General features: G+C 44.7%; 2 protein-coding genes across 6 annotated transcripts in view; one reads left to right on the top strand and one right to left on the bottom strand.

Annotated features, from left to right (window-relative positions):
* cttnbp2 (cortactin binding protein 2) overlaps positions 1 to 7,334 on the top strand; it is a 55,130-nt gene extending 47,796 nt beyond the window's left edge. For 2 of the 4 annotated variants that reach the window (XM_061823113.1, XM_061823111.1), the window contains exons 11-23: positions 36 to 131; positions 1,203 to 1,282; positions 1,924 to 2,010; positions 2,423 to 2,522; positions 2,602 to 2,760; positions 3,058 to 3,230; positions 3,328 to 3,506; positions 3,581 to 3,786; positions 4,710 to 4,871; positions 5,020 to 5,071; positions 5,155 to 5,254; positions 6,030 to 6,122; positions 7,037 to 7,334. In XM_061823113.1, the coding sequence (XP_061679097.1) occupies positions 36 to 131; positions 1,203 to 1,282; positions 1,924 to 2,010; positions 2,423 to 2,522; positions 2,602 to 2,760; positions 3,058 to 3,230; positions 3,328 to 3,506; positions 3,581 to 3,786; positions 4,710 to 4,871; positions 5,020 to 5,071; positions 5,155 to 5,254; positions 6,030 to 6,122; positions 7,037 to 7,255 (1,706 nt within the window). In that variant the 3' untranslated portion in view covers positions 7,256 to 7,334. Of the gene's footprint in view, positions 1 to 35; positions 132 to 1,202; positions 1,283 to 1,923; positions 2,011 to 2,422; positions 2,523 to 2,601; positions 2,767 to 3,057; positions 3,231 to 3,327; positions 3,507 to 3,580; positions 3,787 to 4,709; positions 4,872 to 5,019; positions 5,072 to 5,154; positions 5,255 to 6,029; positions 6,123 to 7,036 lie in introns of all 4 variants that reach the window. The other 2 variants (XM_061823112.1, XM_061823110.1) reach the window with 1 other exon arrangement.
* A 2,983-nt stretch (positions 7,335 to 10,317) lies between these two features.
* Positions 10,318 to 21,940, bottom strand: part of cftr (CF transmembrane conductance regulator) — a 35,055-nt gene continuing 23,432 nt past the window's right edge. For both annotated transcript variants that reach the window (XM_061821518.1, XM_061821519.1), the window contains 13 exons: positions 21,761 to 21,889; positions 21,625 to 21,662; positions 21,105 to 21,391; positions 20,957 to 21,036; positions 19,862 to 20,012; positions 16,267 to 16,494; positions 14,461 to 14,561; positions 12,863 to 13,090; positions 12,614 to 12,769; positions 12,408 to 12,497; positions 12,162 to 12,334; positions 11,952 to 12,057; positions 10,318 to 10,841 (listed from right to left, as the gene is read on the bottom strand). In XM_061821518.1, the coding sequence (XP_061677502.1) occupies positions 10,626 to 10,841; positions 11,952 to 12,057; positions 12,162 to 12,334; positions 12,408 to 12,497; positions 12,614 to 12,769; positions 12,863 to 13,090; positions 14,461 to 14,561; positions 16,267 to 16,494; positions 19,862 to 20,012; positions 20,957 to 21,036; positions 21,105 to 21,391; positions 21,625 to 21,662; positions 21,761 to 21,889 (1,983 nt within the window). In that variant the 3' untranslated portion in view covers positions 10,318 to 10,625. The remainder of the gene's footprint in view (positions 10,842 to 11,951; positions 12,058 to 12,161; positions 12,335 to 12,407; positions 12,498 to 12,613; positions 12,770 to 12,862; positions 13,091 to 14,460; positions 14,562 to 16,266; positions 16,495 to 19,861; positions 20,013 to 20,956; positions 21,037 to 21,104; positions 21,392 to 21,624; positions 21,663 to 21,760; positions 21,890 to 21,940) is intronic.

Below are 21,940 nucleotides of genomic sequence, written 5' to 3'. Positions count from 1 at the left end.
CGTCTAACTCCTTTCATCAATGCATGTGTGTGTAGGAGGAAGTGAGTGGCGGCTTGGTCAGGAACTTCCTGTCTCACCCTGGGATCTAGTCCGAAAACCTCTCTGTCAGGTCATCACCGTCCAACTTAAAGGTACACAAAAAACAGCCAGCACATCTAACATCCATCCATCGTCATAGCCGCTTATCCTCACAAGGGTCACGGTAGTGCTGGAGCCTATCCCAGCTGTCAACGGGCAGGAGGCGGGGTACACCCTGAACTGGTTGTCAGCCATAGCAAGGCACATCGAGACAAACAGCCGCACTCACAATCACACCGAGGGGCAATTTTGAGTGTCCAATTAATGTTGCATGTTTTTTGACTGTGGGAGGAAACCGGAGTGCCTGGAGAAAACCCACGCAGGCAGAACATGCAAACTCCACAGAGGGAGGGCCGGGATCGAACCCGGGTCCTCAGATATGTGAGGCCAGCTGCGTCCACATGTAACATGCATGTAATATCCTAGTTAAGTTTACTCACCATGGACCAGTGATGTAATATTCATGTACTGTAGGATGATGGATTATGTTACATGTCATCGTGATGTGAACTTGAATGCAATGTTCATGTGAAAATATAACATTCAACTACATATATATATATATGTATATATCCATTCCTCCGTCCATTTTCTTGGCCGCTTATCCTCACGAGGGGTGGAGCCTATCCCAGCTGTCAAGGGGCAGGAGGCAGGGTACACCCTGAACTGGTTCCCAGCCAATCGCAGGGCACATAGACAAACAGTCACAATCACACCTAGGGACGATTTAGTGTTGCATGTTTTTGGGATGTGGGAGGAAACCGGAGTGCCCGGAGAAAACCCATGTAGGCACGGGGAGAACATGCAAACTCCACACAGGTGGGTTTGAACCCGGGACCTCAGTACTCTGAAGCCAACGCTTTACCAGCTGAGTCACCGTGCCGAAAAGTAAAAGAAGAAGATAAATAAATACACATAGAATTCACTTTATTCGTGTAACAGCCAGGTAACGTTCACATAGCATTCAAGTAATGCTCGTATCATCATTTTAACATTCATTCATTAACATGATGCAACATCTAATATGACAACGCGACATCCACACAAGAGCCATGTAACATCCATTTAACAATGCAACATTTGTATTAACAAGGTTGTGTATGTGTTCATGTTTTGCATTTAAGGTCTTTCGGAGTCCTGTCTAGATGAGCTGGCTCTGGAGTCTCTCTTCCCGCTGCCCGTGCTGCTCAACTACGTCCGCTTGGTATGTTTGCACGCACGCACAAAGACAATCAAATGCCGGACAAAAGCAGCTTAGACAAGCACTGCAGGTGTCATGACATTAGAAACGATGTGGCCTTTCTGCCAACTCTACCCCCAACCTCACGCCTCTCATGTTTGTGTAGTATTTGTCCGTCACCTTATCATGGCGGAGGGGTTTGTGTGTCCCAAAAACCGGAAGAGCTAAGCTGTCTGGGGATTCACCCCCGTGGTAGAGTCACCCATGGGGAAAAAGGTTCTCGGTGAGCTACCAGACAAAGCACGGCTCCATAAACTTTTAAACGCCACCAAAAAGAGACAACTGGGACAACACAGGACAAGCTGGAGTCGCTACGTCTCTCAGCTGGTTTGGGATACCCCCCGGAGGAGCTGGGGAAAGGGAAGTCTGGGGGTCCCTGCTAAAGCCCCCATGACCTGACCTCGGATAAGTGGTAGAAGATGGATGAATGGAACCAACATTAACATGATGATACTGGGCAACAAGGCTTTTCCTTACGTTACGATATCCGTATTTTCTCTTGCCCCCCCCCCCCCAAAAAAAAAACAAAAAACAAAAGTATGTTAACTTTTTCTTTATGAAACGCAGATAATGTTGTTTGTAACATATAGTGTTTGTTGTGACAGGTGGAACAATATGGGAGCGTCATCTTTCACGGCCTGGAGGACAGCTGTCAGGAGTACATCGCCTCTTTACTGGCTCGCTGCATCAAGGTGTGATGATGATGGCGATGATGAAGGCCTGTTAAATATCAACACAAAAGAACTGGACAATTCATCTATTTTTAATTGATTCACTTCATTTTATGAGTCAGGATGTTTTCCTATTGCCTTCTGGCTTTTATAATTCAAACTTCAAAGTGTGTCCCACGCCGACATGCAGTTCGCTCAACCACAATGGCGGACCCATAACATGACTATTTTTTTTTCCAAAAATTGCAACGAAACAAAATACTTTATCATAACTGCCTAGACCTACAACATTATTTGAATCCTAGACAAAAAATGGAAGTTGTAAAAGGGGATGAAATGTTTTTCTAATTGTGATTGTCCTCCACTTTGATGTGTCTGACCTGTCTTGAGTCGCCTTGACAACAGCCTCCTCTCCATCTCCCCCTCATGTCAGTCCAAGCAGGAGGCGGTCGGCCAGGCATGTGAGATTGTGAAGGTGGACGTGCAACCTAGTCTGACCAAGGAGCGGCTTTTGGACACGCTCGTCACCTCCGGTGAGATATTAGATCATCGTCGTCGCCATCGTCTTCATTAGGGCGCTCCTCAAATCAACACATCCTTCCCGCTTTCCAGGCTTCCTGGTCCCGGCGTCACCAGCATGTGATCACGGTCGCTGCGTGGTTCTGCTGCTGCAGGGTCTGGAGAAGGCGGCGTCCCTGTCTGGCCTGCTGGGAGACCTGTGCCACAGTTTGGACAACAGGACCTCCAATGGCCCCCTGCTGCTCAATGCCGGTGAGTGTGGGTACCATTTTTAAACCTCTTACAGGAAAGAACGTCATAATTTAACAATAAAGGTCAATAAAATAATCACTATTTTCAACTAAGTCTACTACAGTGGTGCCTCGGTTCTCAAACACAATCTGTTCCAGAGGGCTAGTTGAAAACCAAAATGTTCGAAAACCAAAGCACTTTTTCCCATTACAATGAATGGAAAATGAAATAATGCGTTCCAAAACTAATGTGATAATGTGGTGTAACAAGCGAATGAAAAGCGTGACCAGACAATCAGTTGACGTCTCCTCTCTTCAGGTCCACATAGCTTCTGCCAGCGCAGCTTCCTGATTGGCTCTCTGTCAAAGCCCCGCCTCCAGGGCTCAGAGCTGCGCCTGCAGCAGCATTTCCGCTGGTTGCGTCTGCGCTGGGACCAGGAACCTCTGCGCGGCCTCCTGGCCAGACGCCTGCGCAGGAAGCTCCTGCACCAGGTCAAGCCGCAAATTCTGGAATCATGAGCACAAGAAGTTGGAAGTCCATTTAGTTGTTACTTCTCTCATCAGTTTTTGTGGTACGTGCTTCCTCCAGACAGGAAGTGCGGTGTGGGCCAGCGACGGCGTCATGGAGAAGGCTGTGCTGTGGGTGGCTCAAGTTTGGCAGCAGCTCAACGCCTGCCTGGCACATCTGGGCACGCATGAGGCCTTGATGGGACCTGGACACTTCCTGGCTTGCCCCGTCCACACCGAAGACCCGCACGCCATCGTCAGGTACGCCGGTCCACATGCGACAATCTTGACAAGAAGCGTACCCAGTCCATCAAAAATGGCGGCACTGCGTCCAGGTGGCTGTCTCGGCTGTGGAGCTCCGTGGTGGTCCCTCGCGTGGAGATGGCCATCGTCTCCCGGGTAACGGCCAGGTGCTCCTCCTCCGCCCCCCTGCCGACAGGCAGTGTCGTTCTCAGCGCCGGCCAGCAAGCGGTGCTGAAGGCCGCCCTCAGCATCCTGGTCAACAAGGCCGTCCTGAGGGGCTGCCCTCTCCCACGCCACGGTCAGACTTTATTTATTAATGAATGAATGCGTGTATTTATTTAGGCCCTCTAAATCATGATTCGTTATTCTTGTGTACCATAGTTGAATTATCACTTCTTTTATTGTTCTAAAATAATTTTCCAAAACATTAAAATGATTTGAAAACTACCATAATTCCTGGCCTACAGAGCGCACCTGGTTATAAGCCTCACCTAGTACATTTGTAAAGGAAATACCATTTGGTGCATACATAGGCCGCAGCCGCGTAAAATCCGCGAGTGGCCACATTGAAACACAAGATATTGACAAAGAAAGACGGTAGACAGAGAGTTTAACACTACCATCGCCGCGCTACCACGCTAACGCTAGCACCGCTGCGCTAACAGGGCCGGTTCGGTGAAAAAAACAACATAACACAACGGTAAAAATCACTGAGACGTGGCAGTACCGGTAAAAGTCACTTCCTCGGCACATATATATTCCACCGGTCTCACTCTTACCTTTTCCACTCGAGTGCCCCCTTGCGCCTGTTAGAAAAAAATGCACAAATTAGCTGCATCACCGCATAAACCGCAGGTTTGAAAGCGTGTGAAAAAAGTCGCAGTTTATAGGCCGGAAATTACGGTGTGTATTGAACTGGAAATTTAGTATGCCGGCACGTTTTCGCTGCTGCGCCTCTCTCCGAGAAGGTTACGTATGCTATTTTCTGATTTGAATCCAAAAATCTGATTCGGCACTTTCTTCGGAGTGTATTATTATTATTGTTTTTATTGTGGGGCCTCCACTCCCTGAGAAGGGTTGCGTCAGGAAGGGCATCCGGCGTAAAAATTGTGCCAAACATATGTGCGTTCATCTGAGATGACACGCTGTGGCGACCCCGAAAGGGACAAGCCGAAAGAAACTTACTTATTGTTATATAAACAATTGATCATTCCTCTTCAGAGGTTGCGTTCAGGGGCGGAGGCACCCCTCTGACCACCATTGGCTCCTTTAAAGGAAGCTTCGGCGGCAGGAAGTGTCGAGACAAGCTGAGACGATCCAATACCGGCCCACGAAAGAAAGCAAGTCCCGCCTCCAGCTGGACCGGCGGCTCCTTTCGAAACGGTAACATTTCACTGGAGGCACGCCAACAATACACCAGTACACCAGCCAGATGAATTGCTGTGTCATGATTCTTATTAACGTTAAAAAAATGAATTCATCTGTCAGTCGTGTCACTTGAAGAAACGATGACTCGATGAAATGTTTCCAGGTTGTGTCTCCACCACAGACGTGAGCTGCATCACAAATGGCAAAATCCACAGGTTTGTACTCACTGGTCACAACATGAAGAACTGCCGCTACTACAAGTACTACGACAAGTAATAGTGGGACGTGTTTTGTTCAGGGAGGCGTCCGGTTTGTCTTTGTTCTTGGACGACGAGACGGACCTGATCCGAGAGCTTCAGTCTTTGTCCTCCAGCAAGTCAGAACCTGACATCAGACGGGTACAGTACCCCCACACATACTGTATTCGTAATAAAGAATTCTTGTACCGTAATTCCCGGCCAACAGAGCGCACCTGGCGATAAGCCTCACCCAGTAAATTTCTTAAGGAAATACCATTTGGTACACTGATACGCCGCAGCTGTGTAAAAGCCGCAAGTGCCCACATTGAAACCAGAGACATTTACAAAGAAATACGGTACGCAGAGAGTTTAATGCTAGCGCCGCCGTGCTAACACTAGCGACATGCTAACGGTAGTGATAAGGTCACGCTAACAGGCCCGGTTGAAAAAAATCATACCGGTAAAAATCACTGACACACGGCAGTAGCATGCTAGCGCAGCGCTAACAGGGCCGATAAAAGTCACTTCCTCGGCACTTATATTCCACCGGGCTCACTCTTACCTTTTCCGCTCAAGTGCCCCTTTGCGGCCGTTGGAAAAAATGCACAAATTAGCTGCATCACCGCATAAACCGCAGGGTTGAAAGTGTGTGAAAAAAGTCACGGCTTATAGGCCGGGAATTACGGTATTATTATTATTATTTAAATTGTTGTTGTTATTTGACTTCTTGATTCTTACAACCACCAGATGGGGGCTGAGATGTTTTTTTTTTTTTTTTTTTTACATGAGCTGATTTTTGTGTAAGGATTGAAAGAAAAATGTTTTTTCTTGTAATTTTTACTTGTATTGTACTGAGATGAATTCCGAATGTTGTCCTGAATGTTCTGAGGTCGGGTTCTATCACGACATCCTTCCCGCTCTTTCCCTTTTCCAGACGTGGGCGTCTAAGGACCACGACGGCCGTGCCGCCGGAGCTCCGCCCCCAGCGCCAGAACAGGATGTAGCCATGGACCAATCGGCTCAACCGGTGAGGAAGCGGGCGGGACAGACCAAAAGCGTGTGGTGGCGCCACCTGCAGGCTCTGAAATTGTTCGACAGTTTGAGCCAATTGCAAGTTGGAAGAAAGCTATTTGGTACACTGAGCCGCAAGTACACACATTGAAACCCTTATTAAACCACGAGATATTTACAAAGAAAGACGGTACACAGAAAGAGTTTAACGCTAGCAAGGCGTTAATGCTAGTGTCGCGCTAAAGCCACCGCTAACGCTAGCACCGCGGGAGCACTAACAGGGCAGGTTAAAATAAAAGTTACTGGAGACTATCACAGAGACACGGCAGTAACACAGCAGCAACACACGAGCAGAGCGCTAACGCTAGCGCAGCGCTAATAGGGCCGGTAAAAGTCACTTCCTCGGCACATATATTCCACCACTCGAGTGCCCCCTTGCCGCCGTTAGAAAAAATGCACAAATTAGCCACATCACCGCGTAAACCGCAGGCTTGAAAGCGTGTGGAAAAAAGTCCGGTCATAGGCCGGAAATTACGGTCGTTTTTTTTTTTTTTTTTTTTTTTTGTTCTTTCAGAGATTACCACTTTTTCTCAAAATACTGTACATACTTTTCACAAGTACAGTTGATTTTTTTCCAAAAGTATACTTAAAAAAAAAAAGATGGATTTTTTTGTAGCATATTAACTTTAAAAGAAAGTGTACCCTTTCTCAAAAATGTTGCATATAATATAAAATATCACCTTCTAAAATGACAAATATTTAATTTTTTTTCTGGAAAATTTACATTTTTCCAATCTTAATCGAAAACCAAAAAAATATTTGAAAATAACCACCTTCACGTCCAAGTTATTCTTCGCGTTACTTTCTTTGTTTTTATTTTTGCTTTGTGTTCCGAGGCCAAATTTGAGCGTTTCTTCCTTTCGCCCGCAGTCGCCGCTGCCTCAGGCCAGGGTCCAGAGCAGCCAGCATCGCTTGGGTCTTCGGGCCAAATCCCAGCTGCCCGTGCCCAGCAGGGTCGCCGTGGGCAACAACAACAACTGCAGCAATGGCAGCAGAAGCAACAGCAAAGCAAACAACAGCAGCGGCAGCAGCAGTAACAAACAACCGCAGGAGCACATCTGGGTTCTACAACAACACAATGACAAATAAACTCACACACACACAAACACAAACCGCCCCCGCCCCCACCAAACGAAGAGCCAATCAAACGCGTAGAAATTGCTCCCCATATCACATACTAACGAAACTAATCATATGGGGACAACGAGGAATCCTCATTAGGGAAATAATGATGTCATATTTTGTTCATGTTATGGTCAATGTAACAGTACAGACGTGATGTCATCGTAGATTTTAGGACAACGCTCGCAGGATTTCAACGTAGCAGCAATCAACTCCCCATTCTTCCGTTTTCAAAAGATCACTTTAATAATATCCCGCTGTCAGGTCGTACGGACAATCTGACATGTACCGGTATATTTTTATGAAAACTGGAAACTCCACCTTGAAGGATGTTAGAATTGAAATCCAGCCCGGTACACACAGCAGTATCAAAATCATGTTCAAACACCATTTCTTGGTTTTTGCTTTTGGTCGTCTCCCCCAAAAAGTACACAACTTTTTTTTTTTTTTTTTTTTTTTACTTTGAAATTGTGTTATGAAAATAATCTTTCTTAAAAATGTTTTTTTCCTTGAAATTTATTATTGGGAAAAAAAACTTTAAATTGGCATTTTTTCACTTTTGTGAAAAATATACTGTACTACCTTTTTTTTCAAAGGTAAAAATATTTAAAGATGTGCAAATTTTTCTTGGAAATGTCAGAATTTTATGTTAGAAGTATAAATGGAGTATACAACTTTCTTGAAAATGTATACTACAAGTAAAAATTTTTTAATTACGCTAAAGAAAACTTTTCATGTTAAAGTAAATAAAGTAAAGGTGTTTTTTAAAAGAAAATTCTGATATTTTGATGACAAAACATTTGTATAATTTGAGGATTTTTTTTTTATTTTTTGGAGGATTTTCAAAAACAACAAAAAAAAAATTAAAAATAGACAAATTATGCAATTTTTTTCTCACAAAAGTTTATTTCCAGAACATGTCACTTTGAAAAAAAAATGCTTTTCCTTTTACAACAAAAAGTAGCATATTTTCAGATTTGTTTTAAGAAAAAAACACAGTAAAGATTTTGTTTTTTTGAAATAGACATTAATTTTTCTGGAAAAATTACCTTTTTTTTTTTTTCACTGAAAAAAAATCCTATGCCCTGGAGAAAATAAAACTTTTTACATTTCCAAGAAATAAAATAGTTGCTCGTCCCGAAAAGTAGTATGTTTTCAAAAATAAAGCCATTGACATTTTCTACCAAAAGTAATGTTTATATAATTTATATATTTATTAATATTATTTTAAGTAAAAAAAAAAACTTATTTGAAACTTTGTGTCTTGGAAAAAAATTTTGTTAATTACGCTAAAGAAAACTTTTCATATTTAAGTAAATAAAGTAAAGGTGTTTTTTAAAAGAAAATTCTGACATTTTGATGAGAAAACTTGTATAATTTGAAGAAAAATTTGCCTATTTTTGAGGACATTTTTTTTGGGAGGATTTTCAAAAACAAAAAATACAGTTCAAAAAATAGACAAATAATGCAGCTTTTTCTCACAAAAGTTTATTTCCAGAACATGTCACTTTCAAAAAAATTGATTTTCCTTTTACAACAAAAAAGTAACATATTTTCAGATTTGTTTTAAGAAAGAAACACCGTAAAGATTTTTTTTTCTTTGAAATAGATTTTTCTGGACACTAACACTTTTTTTTTTTAACTGAAAAACATTGTATGCCCTGGAGAAAATAAAACTTATTACATTTCCAAGAAATAAAGTTGTAGCTTTTCCAGAAAAGTAATACGTTTTCAAAAATAAAACCATTGACATTTTTAAGCAAAAGTAGTATATATTGAAAAAAATGATTTGCAATGTTGTTTCTTGGAAATAAATGTTTTTTCATTACCCTAAAAAAAAACTTTTTCATGGTTAAAGAAATAAAGTAAAGTTTTGTTTTTTTTTAAAGAAAATTCTGACATTTTGATGAGAAAACATTTGTATAATTTGGACATTTTTTTTTTTTTGAGGACTTTCAAAAACAAAAAATACAGTTCAAAAAATAGACAAATTATGCAGCTTTTTCTCACAAAAGTTTATTTCCAGAACATGTCACTTTAAAAAAAAATGCTTTTCCTTTCCTTTTAAATTTGCAACATTCTCTTTCTGGAAAATATCCCATTCTAATCCTTAAAACATGAAAAATGTCAAAGTTTTTCTTGGAATTATTCAGAAGGAGTCTGTGTGTACCGAGCTCGAGTAAATACAATAATTCCATATCCGGTATTGAATAAAAACAAGGCTGTAGGTTCTTCAAATGTCGGGTGATCCGGTAGAGTACGTGACGTTGTCGTTGTAGCGTGAGCGTGTGTTTACCCCCCCCCCCCCTTCCTCGTAAGCAGACCACCTTTGAACTCTTTGTACTCGTCACACTTCCCTGGTGTGTACTTGCCCGTAATAATAGGGACCACGCTTTTGTTCTCGAAGCAAATATTTGATTTGACGGTCGCAGCGAGTGACCGATTGTTTCCTCTTTATTTTTTTTGTTTGTTGTTGTTTTGTTTGCGTGGCGGCTTGAACATCAATCAGGGTTTAGCGTGTAAATAATTTACGAGTTTTGCCGTTAGCGCGTGACGGGGGACGAGGACATCTGTACAGTCGCCTTTTAAAGGAGTGTTTGTAACGTTTGAAAGTAAGTACTAGACGTGTACTGTAAGCCATACTACTACTACTACTACTACTACTACTACTAAGACGACGACAAGCTTTCTTTTCTCTCGTCAATCACCGTGTATGATTTTATTCTTAAAAGATTTCTTCAATGTTTATAACTCTTTGAATATATAGATATATATATATATATATATATATGTGTATGTATGTAAACATATGTACAGGAGAGACTACTGTAGTCTGTTTCAAAGTTGTACGATGGCTGTTTGAGTTTTTTTTTTTTTTAATTTGAGAAAAAAAAAGGCTTTCAAGCACAAAAATATTAAAATCTTCAAATCATCCCCGGGTGGCTTTTCTTTAGCTTTGCATGTGAATATGTAATTATACACGTGTACCGTCCGTGGTTTTGTACAAACACAAGCACAAGCAGGGCAACAAACGTGAAAATGTTTTATTGCAAATATATTTGACAGCGCAAAGGCATTTATGGAACATTTCTTTCTTTTTTTTTTTCCTATGAAAGAGCAAACAAAGGCTTGATCACAGCCACGCATCCATCCAAGTACCCGACTACTACAAAATAAAACAAAACAACTGGAAATTTATTATTGCGACTTTGCACGAATTACTGGCAACTTGTGCTCTTGATGTTCATTTAGTGTGAGCGAGTACCTCAGCGTCTCTCTAAAGTGCTTCAAACTCGCGCTACGGCCGCTCGTACCGATCGTACGCGGGAACGCCGCGCTAGAGCCGCGTGTCCAGCGCGTCGTCCTCGGCCTCCTCGGGAAGCGAGGCGATGTTGGCGCAGGGCGGCGCCGCCCTCTTGGTCGAGTTGAGCCGGTGCAGCGGGGCCCCCAGGCGGAGGCGGTCCGACGGGCTCATGGCCTGCTTCAGCTGGCTCGTCTCGTTTAGCAGCTTGTGAAGGTTCTCGTAGGTCTTGATCGAGCTGCCCGACATCATCTGACGAGACGAGCGCACGCGAGAATGTTTCATTTCTGGAGAAAAACTCTTTAGCAGGAATCAAGACATTCTTTTCCACAAAAATATATATCTATAACTGTGTATGTGTGTGTTTTAGTATAAATCTATACCCCAAACCGAAATAGATCACGATTTCCTTGAAAATGACATTTTCTTTGCAACTATAGAATATCTTCATTTTGAATCAAAAATATACTTTTTGTTCTCAAATCAAATATTCCAAAAGTATCTATTCATTCATATTCTTTTTGCCCCTTATCCTCACGAGGGTCGCAGGGAGTGCTGGAGCCTATCCCAGCTGTCAACGGGCAGGAGGTGGGATGACATTTTCTTACCCTTGAGAATAAAATTTTAGACTCTAAAATATTTTTCGGATCACAAAGACATTTTCCTCAAAAATGTAAAACTTTTTGTTTTCAAATATTTGCAACAACGTATAAATATATATAAAAAAAATGTTGTTCCATAACTTACATTGCTTTTAGATGTTTCCTCCAAATATTATGTATGCGTGTTTTCTTCTCAAATATACACATTTTTGCTCTCTTTTAGTTTTTCTTTCATATAGAGAACCCAAAAATCTTTTTTTTGTCTTGAAAATCTACAACTCTTTGTCCCTAAAAAAAAAATATATATATATATATATATATATATATACACCGTAATTCCCGGCCTACAGAGCACACCTGGTTACAAGCCTCACTGAGTACATTTGTAAAGGAAATATCAAAGCTAGTGCTAACGCTTGCGCCGTGCTAAAGCTAGTGCTAATGCTAGTGCCACGCTAACGCTAACAGGGCCGGTTAAAATAAAACTTACTGGTAAATATCACTGAGACGCGCCACTAACACAGCAGCAAGACGATACCACAGCGCTAACGCTAGCGCAGCGCTAACAGGGCCGGTAAAAGTCACAAATTAGCCGCATCGCCGCATAAACCGCAGGGTTGAAAGCGTGTGAAAAAAGTCGCGCCTTGTAGGTCGAAAATGACGGCACATTTCTGGTTGTAGCTCATAAATGTCCACCCCCCCCCCCCCCCCCCAAAAAAAGGTGAACTTTTAGTCGTGGAATACGAGACGGCGTTCTCACCAGGAAGGACTGACACTCGAGCAGAGGTTCCACTCGGTGCTCGGAGAGGATGACGGTGCAGCCCGAGAACGACTGCTTCAGCGTCTTCCTCAGCACTTGCAGCGTTCTGAACACACCACAACCAAATGCGGCAATTTACCGCCCCAAAATGGGACATTTTTGCACATTTCACCCAATCATACGGCTCAGCTTTGTTTTCCGGCGACTGACATGGGGTCGAGGTAGGACGAGGGTTCGTCCAGCAGCAGAATGCGAGCCTTGCTGAGGATGGAGCGAGCCAAACACATCAGCTGCTTGTGCCCGTTGCTCAGCACGTTGCCGCCGTCCTCCAGCTGGAAGTCCAACTTGTCGGGGAACTGCTCGATCACCGACTTCAGGCCCACCTGACGACAACAGACGCGCTAAGCTAACGCTAACGCGGCCCGAAGACGGCGGAGGAGCGCGACGTGCGGGTACCTCGTCGGCCACCCTCCACAGCTCGTCATCCCCGTAGCGGCCGTGAGGATCCAAGTTCATTCGGAACGTTCCGGTTAGGATGAAAACTTTCTGGTGTTTACAAAAACAAACGAGTCTTGACGCACGTTGCCCGGTTGACTGCCTCCAATTGATAAGTTTGAATCCCTCCACCATTTGCTGTACCCGTCGACGGCGGCTGTCCGTACCTGCGGCACCACGCCGAAGGCTTTCCTCCAGGTGTGAAGCGAAACGGAGCTCCAGGAGACGCCGTCCACGGAGATCTCGCCGTCGGTGGACGCCAGGCGCAAAAGAGCTGAAAGCAGGGTGCTCTTCCCTGAGCCGGTCCGTCCCAGAAGGCCGACCTAGAACGGAACAAGAACCGAGAACGCCGTCGTACGTAGCGCAGCCAGCCGGCGTCTCGGTTTTGAGAAGCGACGATAAAAGCCAAAACTGACGCTGTGTCCGCCCTCCACCGAGAAGCTGACGTCGCTGAGGATGGCGCGTCCGGCCTCCGTGTACTTGACGGTCAGGCCCTTCACGTCCACCTGGCCTCGGTTGGGCCAGTAGTCGTGAGCGTGCGGGTTGTCGATGACCAGGTCGCTTCCCGCTTTGCCTCCTCGACCCGCCGGCGCTTCCTCCGACGGCAGGTCGATGAACTTGAACACTCGATCCACCGAGCGCATCTGAGCGACAGGAGGACGGCTGTGACTACAAAGTTCATCGAGCGCCGCTGACAAATGCCGCCTTGGGACTTGTGTTTTCCTCTCTCTGAATATTTCCGCTAGCGATCGCCGCAGCTGTCTACTAGTGCCGTCTAACCCTTGCCGCCTTCAAACGCTGCCGATTCACACGACTTCTCTCGTTTCCTCCTCTCCTCTGACTACATTTGCAACCGAGTCTTGCTTGACTTTCATGACGTACTTTTGCTGTGTGCTAATCACTCTACATATTCCGGCTAACTACCGTGATTTCCAGCCGTGACTTTTTTCAGCCACGTGGTTTATCCGGTGACGCGGCTAATTTGTGCATTTTTTCTAACGGCCGCAAGGGGGCACTCGAGCGTAAAAGGTAAGAGTGAGCCCGGTGGAATATATGTGCCAAGGAAGTGACTTTTACCGGCATGTTTTTTTTTTTTTTTTTTTTCTCAAAACCGGCCCTGTTAGTGCTGCGCTAGTGTTAGCGTGTTGCTGTTGTGTTACCGCCGTGTCTCAGTGATTTTTACCGGTATGTTTTTTTTTTTTTTAAACCGGCCCTGTTAGCGCTATGCTAGCATGTTGCTGCTGTGTTACTGCCATGTTGCAGTGATATTTACCGGCGTGTTTTTTGTTTTTTTTTAAACCGGCCCTGTTAGCGCTATGCTAGCATGTTGCTGCTCTGTTACTGCCGTGTCGCAGTGATTTTTACCGGTATGCTTTTTGTTTGTTTTTTTTTAAACCGGCCCTGTTAGCGCTGATCTAGCATGTTGCTGCTGTGTTACCGCCGTGTCTCAGTGATTTTTACCTGTATGTTTTTTTTTTTTTTTTAACCGGCTCCGTTAGTGCTGTGCTACCGTGTTGCTACAGTTCAGCTGCCGCAGCAGTTTTTTTTTTTTTTTTTTTTACTGGTATATTTTGGTTTCAGCCCTGTTCGTGGTACCGTGTTGTCAAGGTAACCTACGGTACTTTGAAAACTCTTTCTGTGTACCGTTTTTCTTGATAAATATCTCGTGTTTCAATGTCAGTTTCAATGTGGGCACTAGCAGCTTTTACACAGCTGCGGCGTATGTAAGTACCAAATGGTATTTCCTTTACAAATGTGCTGGGTGAGGTTTATAATCCGGTGCGCTCTGTAGACTCTTCCTGACTAATCGAGCAATCGTATTCTGACCATCTACTTTTTCTGCCTACTGTCGCCAACTACTACTAGTACAACTATTTCCGCTGCCTACGCCAACGGACTAGACTATTCTTGCTGACTACGCGAGCTGAATACGTTTGCCAGTATCTCTTGATTGTACATCGTTACCGCTTGATGACCACCGTCGTGTCCTGTCCCGTTTGTGCGTCTTACATACCACTCCGTCCACGGTGATGCTGGTGATGACGGCCCACTGGAACGTTCCCAGGATGAGCATGGCGAGGGCCACGATGATACCGATCTCGCCCGGCTTGTCCTCTGTGGAAACACGCGCGCATACTGTATTGGTAACAATGCAGTGATGTCACAATACTCCGTCAGAGACTTGTTGACGAGCCGTTAAATTGTTCTTTAATGTGTTGTCAACGAAAAAACACATATTGCCACTGACGTGATGTTTGTGTGTGTGTGTGTGTGTTTCCCCTCCATTTAGTCCAAGACACACACATTTCCTGTGCTACGTGACATACTATCCAGTAGCATAGAAGCAGTAGACACACTGCAGTGTTCAGATAAGACTCAATAGGACTCATCATGCCACATGGAAATATTCTTTGAGGACATTTAACAACAACATTATTATTGACGTTGGCAGATACACGATGTCCCCGATTGTTCAAACGGGAAAGATCTTGAGAAGTTTAATTCATCCCAGCGGAGGAACTCACGGTCTATGAAAAGGTCGAAAAGTAGACGGCAATTATTGTGCTGCATCATAAGGGGCCGCAGCCAATGCTAGGAAAGTGGAGAACACACATGCCGATAGTCGGGCCTACCGGTATGAAGGGTATTTGCAAAGCCAACAAAGGCCCGGGCAATCAGATGAGTGGAAATAACGTCCGCATTGATTATCCTGTGGTGTATCTCAAAACTGATCAACCTGGGGTGAGTTCAGACTAATTTACTCATGATGTAAGGTGTGTTCAGTTATTATTCTGTGGTGTGTAGTGTTGAGGAATTATTACATACTAAAGGTGATTAGCCTGTAGTATGGGGTGTGTTGAAAGTTATCCCACGTTGTGGGCTGAATGATTATCCCGTGGCGTTAAAGATATCGTGTGGGTTGTGTTACGAGTGACCATGCTGTGACATGGGGTGCGTTAAGACGCATTATCCTGTGTTGTAAAGGGTGTTAAGAGTGATTATCCTGTATTGTGGGGTGTGTTAAGAGTCATTATCGTGCGGTGTTCGGTGAGGGATTATCCTGTGGTATGAAGAGTGACGATAATTTTATCATCTTGGGTGGGGTGTGTTGAGAGAGTGATTATCATGTGGTGGTGAGGTGTGTTGACCATTATAATCTTGTGAGCGATTATCTGGTGGTGTTAAGAGTAATCATCCTGTTATTGGATGTTATCCTGTGCTGTGGAGGTGTGCGTCTGATGATCCCGTGGCATGGTGTGGGCTGATTGATTATCCTCTGGTGTTAAGAGTGACTATGGATCTAAAGATATCGTGTGGGTTATGTTTCGAGTGACCTTGGTGTGGCATGGGGTGCGTTAAGACGCATTATCCTGTGTTGTAAAGGGTGTTAAGAGTGATTATCCTGCGTTGAGGGGTGTACTGAGAGTTGTTACCCTGTGGTGTAGGGTGAGTGATGTCAAGTGATGTTAAGAGTGATACTCCTGTGGTGTGGGGTGTGTTAAGGAAGTTATCGTGAGGGTGTGTTGAGAGTCATTATCGTGTGGTGTCAGGTGAGGGATTATCCTGTGATATTAAGAGTGATGATCATTTTATCCTCTTGGGTGCGGTGTGTTGAGAGTGATTATCATGTGGTGGTGAGGTGTGTTGAGCGGTATCATCTTGTGAGCAATTATCTGGTGGTGTTAAGAGTAAATATCCTGTTATTAGATGTTATGCTGTGCTGTGGAGGTGTGCGTCTGATGATCCCGTGGCATAGTGTGTGCTGAGGTCCTTTATCGTTATGTGCGTACCCCTCATAAGTAGCACAGTATCTACTCACGGTTGGTGCCAACAGCAATGAAGGCGGCGGCGGTGAAGAAGAGCACAAAGATGACGTCGCATCGGAAGAGGAACCAGCGCAGGGTGGCCAGGTAGTGGAACCAGGTGGCCGTGTGGGTGTTGAGCGCCTTGTGGAAGAGCATCTCGAAGTAGGTCTGACGCCCGAACGCCCGAATGGTCCACAGGCCCTTCAGCGAGATGATGACGTGCGAGAAGATGGTACTGCGAGCTGCACGGCAGGACACCAGGAAGGAAAAGCCCACTTTGAATACATGCGACTACAATTTCCACAGTGATACTCGTGGTACTGCTCACTACTTTTGCCACCTGCTCCTGCTGCCAACTCGAGCTGGCTACTCCATTCCTGCTCACTTCTCTTTTGACACATTATAGTCACTGGCGGGTTAGAGCAGTAGCCAGTAAAGCTCGTTACTGTTGCTGACGACTGTCTCTTGCCACCTTTCCAAACAAGTCTTGCTACTGCTTACTATAACTTTCTCCTGTTGCTGCCAACTCTTTCTACCGACTTTAGCTGCCCACTGTGGCTGACTATTCTTGCTGGACCTAGCATAGCCTCCTACTCTTGCAAGCTACTGGTTTTCACTATTCTCTCTGCTCTCCCTGCTCACTAAAGACAGCTACTCTTGCTTCCTATACTTGCTTCTTGCTTTAGCCGCTGATTCTTCCAACCACGTTGTGGCCGACCCCATACTCTTGCTACCCACCTTTTGTATCTACTTGAAAGTGCAACTGTCCTGAAATGCATGATTTTTAGTATGTTATTAATGGAAAAAAAAAGGCAGCCAACATAGACCCTTGCGTTTTTTCACCACAAAACCTGATTTTGACGTATACGGCTTTTTGTAACTCCCGCCATGAAAATCCTCTTGAGGGATTTGTTTTCGAGAAGAAGCAGGAAGCGACGTCTATTACAGGAGCGCCGTCAAGTGGACTCGTTTGTTTCTATCAGTTTTACGTCCGGGAAGGTAACTCATTGTTCCTTCGTGTTAGTCAAAATGCCGGCTCGTTGCATTGCTGGACATTGCTCGAACACTCGGGAGGATGGATTTACCCTTCATAAGTTTGCAAGAGACCCGGTTCGTTGTGAAAATTGGATTGCACGGGTGCAATGGACAAGAGCTTCGTGGGTTCCAAATGACAGGTAGGTGTGTATACAGCCACAAAAAAAAAAACAATAGCTGTGGGGGTGGCGTAATCCATAAATCAGCATTGCTAAATGTGTCGATGTGCACATCGGAAGGCTTCCATGTAGAAGCTGCTGAAGGACGGCCTACGCAGGCCTTGTCGGCCAGGGTGACTCGTCGGCGCGGTGGTTCATGTCCGCCGCGGAAGTGGGCGTTTATCACCGCAGCCCTGTGGTGGATGGGGTGGGGAGGTGGTTCGGCTGTGATCCGCATGTCATCTAAATATGGCTCGAAACAATAGAGTAATATTGCCCCGGAAACTTCACTTGGTTGTGAGATGTTTTCTTCGAAAACAGCTTCCGTGTCAGAAGGGGCGTGTTCGTCTCCTATAGTAGAGGCCAGAGCGTGTTTTTAATGGCGAATCTCCAGTGTAACGTCACGGACAGTAGATTCGGCCAATATGGCAACCACTTGGATGTCGAATGAGACTTCCGCAACTTTGTGCATGGATGACCCGCTCTCCGCTCATATTTATTTTTTCGTGTAGACAATGAAGTGAATAATCTTCCATGTATTTTTCATTTCAATATCTATTTTAGAATGTTTATAGGGATGATTCTAGACCTTTAACTATCTACTGTTGGTGCCGAATCTTGAATTTGCACCCTATTCTTGCTCTATTTTACTTTTGCTTACGCTATTCTGTCTGAAATGGGCAAGGCAATAAATAACCAATCAAAAGTTTAAGCGTCAAGGCAGCATGAAAGGGGTTAGTGTTCGTTGCATATTCGATGAGTCATCGCTCAATCAATTTTTAATGTTTAAGATCCTGAATAGCAGCAGGGGATGCTAGCACAATACCAGCAAACAAAGAATTAATGTACTGGGGTTAGCGCAACATGAGTGATTGATGTTCTTCTAGGCGGACACGCTACTGCCATTACCAGGATGGGGATAAAGGAAATCCCATTCTATCCCGTCCCAGTCGCCACCCCACCCCCCTCCCCTCATCAAAGACTCATAGCTCTTTAACACTCTTGTGGTAGACTAAGAGGAAGTCCCAAAAACACTAAGTGGTATCTGAGTCAGCAGCCCATTTTATCCTCCTCTGGGTCCACTGTGCAAAAAAAAAAAAAGAAGTCAACACCAGGTTCTGACCCATTTCAGTGACCCTCAGCGCTTGAACACAACCATCACTGAGTCCTAATGGTCCATTCAGCAAGCAACCAAAAAAAAAATCATAATCCCAACACCACAGTCTTGGACCTGGATCCAGCCGAACACTTGATGTCACACATTTTATACCTAACCCCAAACCCTAATCTTAATCCTTAACCCTAATCCTTATCATAACCCCTACGTTTAACCCTATTGCTGAAACATCAGCCCTTTTCCTAACCACAAATCTGAATCCTAATCATCACCCAACCCTCGAGCCTTAATCCTAAATCTCACCACAATTTCTCAGGGCTGGTTGACCCATTGCCGCTCATTTGAAAATCCTGGATTTAGGGTAAGAAGGACTTCCACAACAACACTTAGTCTAGAGCGGTCCTAGTAGTCCAGTTGCAATCAATTAAATGCCCTGAGAAGAAATGACCAGAGTATATTCAGTCTTGTACCAAACACTATCCTAAACCCTAACGCAAACCCAACTCCAAAACTATTCTTAACCCAAACCTTTAACTTTACCCTTAAACCAAATCCTGACCATAATCCTGAAACCTCACCCTAACCCAAAATCCTCAACGCACAATCAATTTTAACCTCTAATACAAACCCGACTTGCTAATCCCGAACGCCAACACCATATCGAATCCCTAAACTCTAGGCCTACTTACCTCCAACCTCAATTTATATATCAAAAGGCAGAAACAGCACAAGATTTGAGCACAATCCAAACACAAACGGGAATAAGGACTCTTTGCTGAGTTTCACATTGGGAAACTAGCAATGACATCAGCCCAACAGTCCCACCAAAACAATCATCGGCTCAGGACAAATGCGAAAATGATGAACGTGTCAGACGTGGCTTCGGTGTGAGCTCCCGACGGGGAGTGTCGCGTCACGCCTTATCAACGTTATTGTGCTTTGACGCAGCGCACAGCCTCACTTCCTTTTCCATCATTTCCCCTCAGCTCATCTCTGCTGTTCCTCCCTCGTGTTTTTCACTTCTACAAATCTACGAGGTTTACAGCACTAGACTCTACTTATACAGTAAATCCCTGCGGCAGCATTTGATCAAGGGGGTAGATTGAGCGGAAATCCACGACATAGAGTTTTACACCTTCCACACGCTATTTGAACGTATCAAAACACACTTAAAATGTTTAAATCACACTTGTTAAACATTAAAATGTTTTTGAACATGCAATGGGAAGCACCATCATTGAATATTTTAGGTATAATAATCCAAAACGGTCATTTGTTGCTATAATACCAAATCTTCACCTTCAGCCTCCAGCAGCTTGAGTTGCTGTCCTGTCCTCAGGAAGTACTTCCTGAGGACGACAAAGATGACAGCCAGCGGGATGGCAGCGATGAAGATGTACGGACGCATGATGGACACGGTGAAGATGGCGCCCAGGACGATCACTGAAAGCTAGTGCCAGGGGGAAAGGTTAGAACATTTTAACGTATTATTTTTCTTCTGACGTGCATTTATACCACAAGCCACTGGGTAAAAACACAATTCCTTTAAAAACAAAGGCTTTAAATTATGTCTAAAGAGAGAGAGAGTTATATATTTTTAGAATATTACTACAGGACAAAAGTCCTCTTCTTATTGGAAACTAGTGGAGTACAGTTTTAGTTTGATAAAAAGAAATCTGATTGTTTTTGGGTGAATTTTTAATTCCTCTTGTGTTAAGAGTTAACAGTAGTTATCTATTCAGTCAGCCAACCATTATACAAGCCGCTTATCCTCACAAAGGTCACAGCAGAGCTGGAGCCTAACCCGGCCAGGTGAAAAGCGGACTACACCCTAAATTGGTCGCTAGTCAGTCGCAGGGCAGATATCAACACCATCACTGACCGGGAATCGATCCCGCGCTGCCTGCACCAAAGTCAGGCGTGTGTACCGCTACACCGTCAGTGACTCTTAGTTGTAGTTGTGTTTAAGACATTACAGTACAAGGGGTCCCTGGATACAAAAGGCTTGAGAACCCCTGCTGATATTTGGTGGCGATTTTGTTTCCATTTTCTTAGCCGATTATCCTCACAATGGTCGCAGGGAGTGCTGGAGCCTATTCGAGCTGTCAACGGGCAGGAGGCGGGGTACACCCTGAACTGGTTGCCAGCCAATCGCAGGGCACATCGAGACAAACAACCGCACTCACAATCACACCTAGGGGCAATTTAGAGTGTCCAATTGATGTCACGTGTTTTTGGGATGTGGTAGGAAACCGGAGTAGGGTCTGGGATTGAACCCGGGACCTCAGAATTGTGAGGGCAACTCTTTACCAGCTGATCCACCGTGACGCCTCCTTTGATTAAGAAAGGTCGGTAAACACTGGCATAGCACGCGCTATTCTTCGGATGCGTTACCTGTATGAGATCGAAGAGCACCAGAGGCAGCATGTCGTCGATGGTGGCCATGTCCTTGGTGAATCTATTCATGATGCGGCCTGGCACAGAATAAAGGGGACGATCGCGTCACCATTTCCCGACATCAGTCAATCTCGCAACGGCTAACCTGTCTTCATGGTGTTGAGCAGCGCCATGGGGGCACGCAGCACGGAACTGAGCATCTGCTCGTGGAGCCTCTTGGAGACGGTGAGCAGCGTGTGCACCAGCGGTAGACCGCGGAAGAAGCCCAGCGCCAGCACGCTCTCGGACGTGGCCACGTAGATGTAGACGATGTAGTAGGCGCTGGTGGGCGTCACGATCACCGCCAGGTGGGTGGGCGGTGACGAAGCGTTGGGATGTTGCTCATCGATGTAGTTGGGCGAGGACGGGTTCGCGCTATCCCTCCAGATTTTGCTGATGGTGCAATAAATGACAGCTTGTAGGGTTTCCTCTCATTATTAAAGTACATACTGTAGTGTTACAGTAGGGGTTGGAGTTAGTTTCGTGGTTGCGTGCCCCCGCTTGAAATTTACTCATTTCTCTTTTCTTTCACTGAAAATTTTAAAAGTGGGAGGGTCTGTAGCAATCTGTCCCCGAGTTTGAAAACTACTGGTGTATTAGGAAGAATTGAGGAAGAAGTTACTTACTCGGTGATGAGGTAGATGCCAATGACTGAACCTGCAACCTAATGTCAGGACAGACAAGGGAAATGTTTGAGTTTTCGAAGTCCCACTCCTCAAAAAGATATGTAGATATAGTTGATATGGGTAAAAATTCAATTACCTCAATGACAAAGACCAAGAAAATGAAAATGAGGACATAAACCAAACTCCTGTTGGTGGTGATGTAGCGCAGGTAGGTGCTCCATGAAGTTGTCTCAAACCCATTCTCGCGCTCGTCCGCAAAGCATTGCTGTCAAGACACCAGGCCCGTTAAGCCAACTGCACACAGAGCAATGTAGTC

Source organism: Syngnathoides biaculeatus, chromosome 6, assembly GCF_019802595.1.
Source record: "Syngnathoides biaculeatus isolate LvHL_M chromosome 6, ASM1980259v1, whole genome shotgun sequence".
NCBI classification, from domain to species: domain Eukaryota; kingdom Metazoa; phylum Chordata; class Actinopteri; order Syngnathiformes; family Syngnathidae; genus Syngnathoides; species Syngnathoides biaculeatus.
This window is presented reverse-complemented; position numbering and strand designations above follow the sequence as displayed.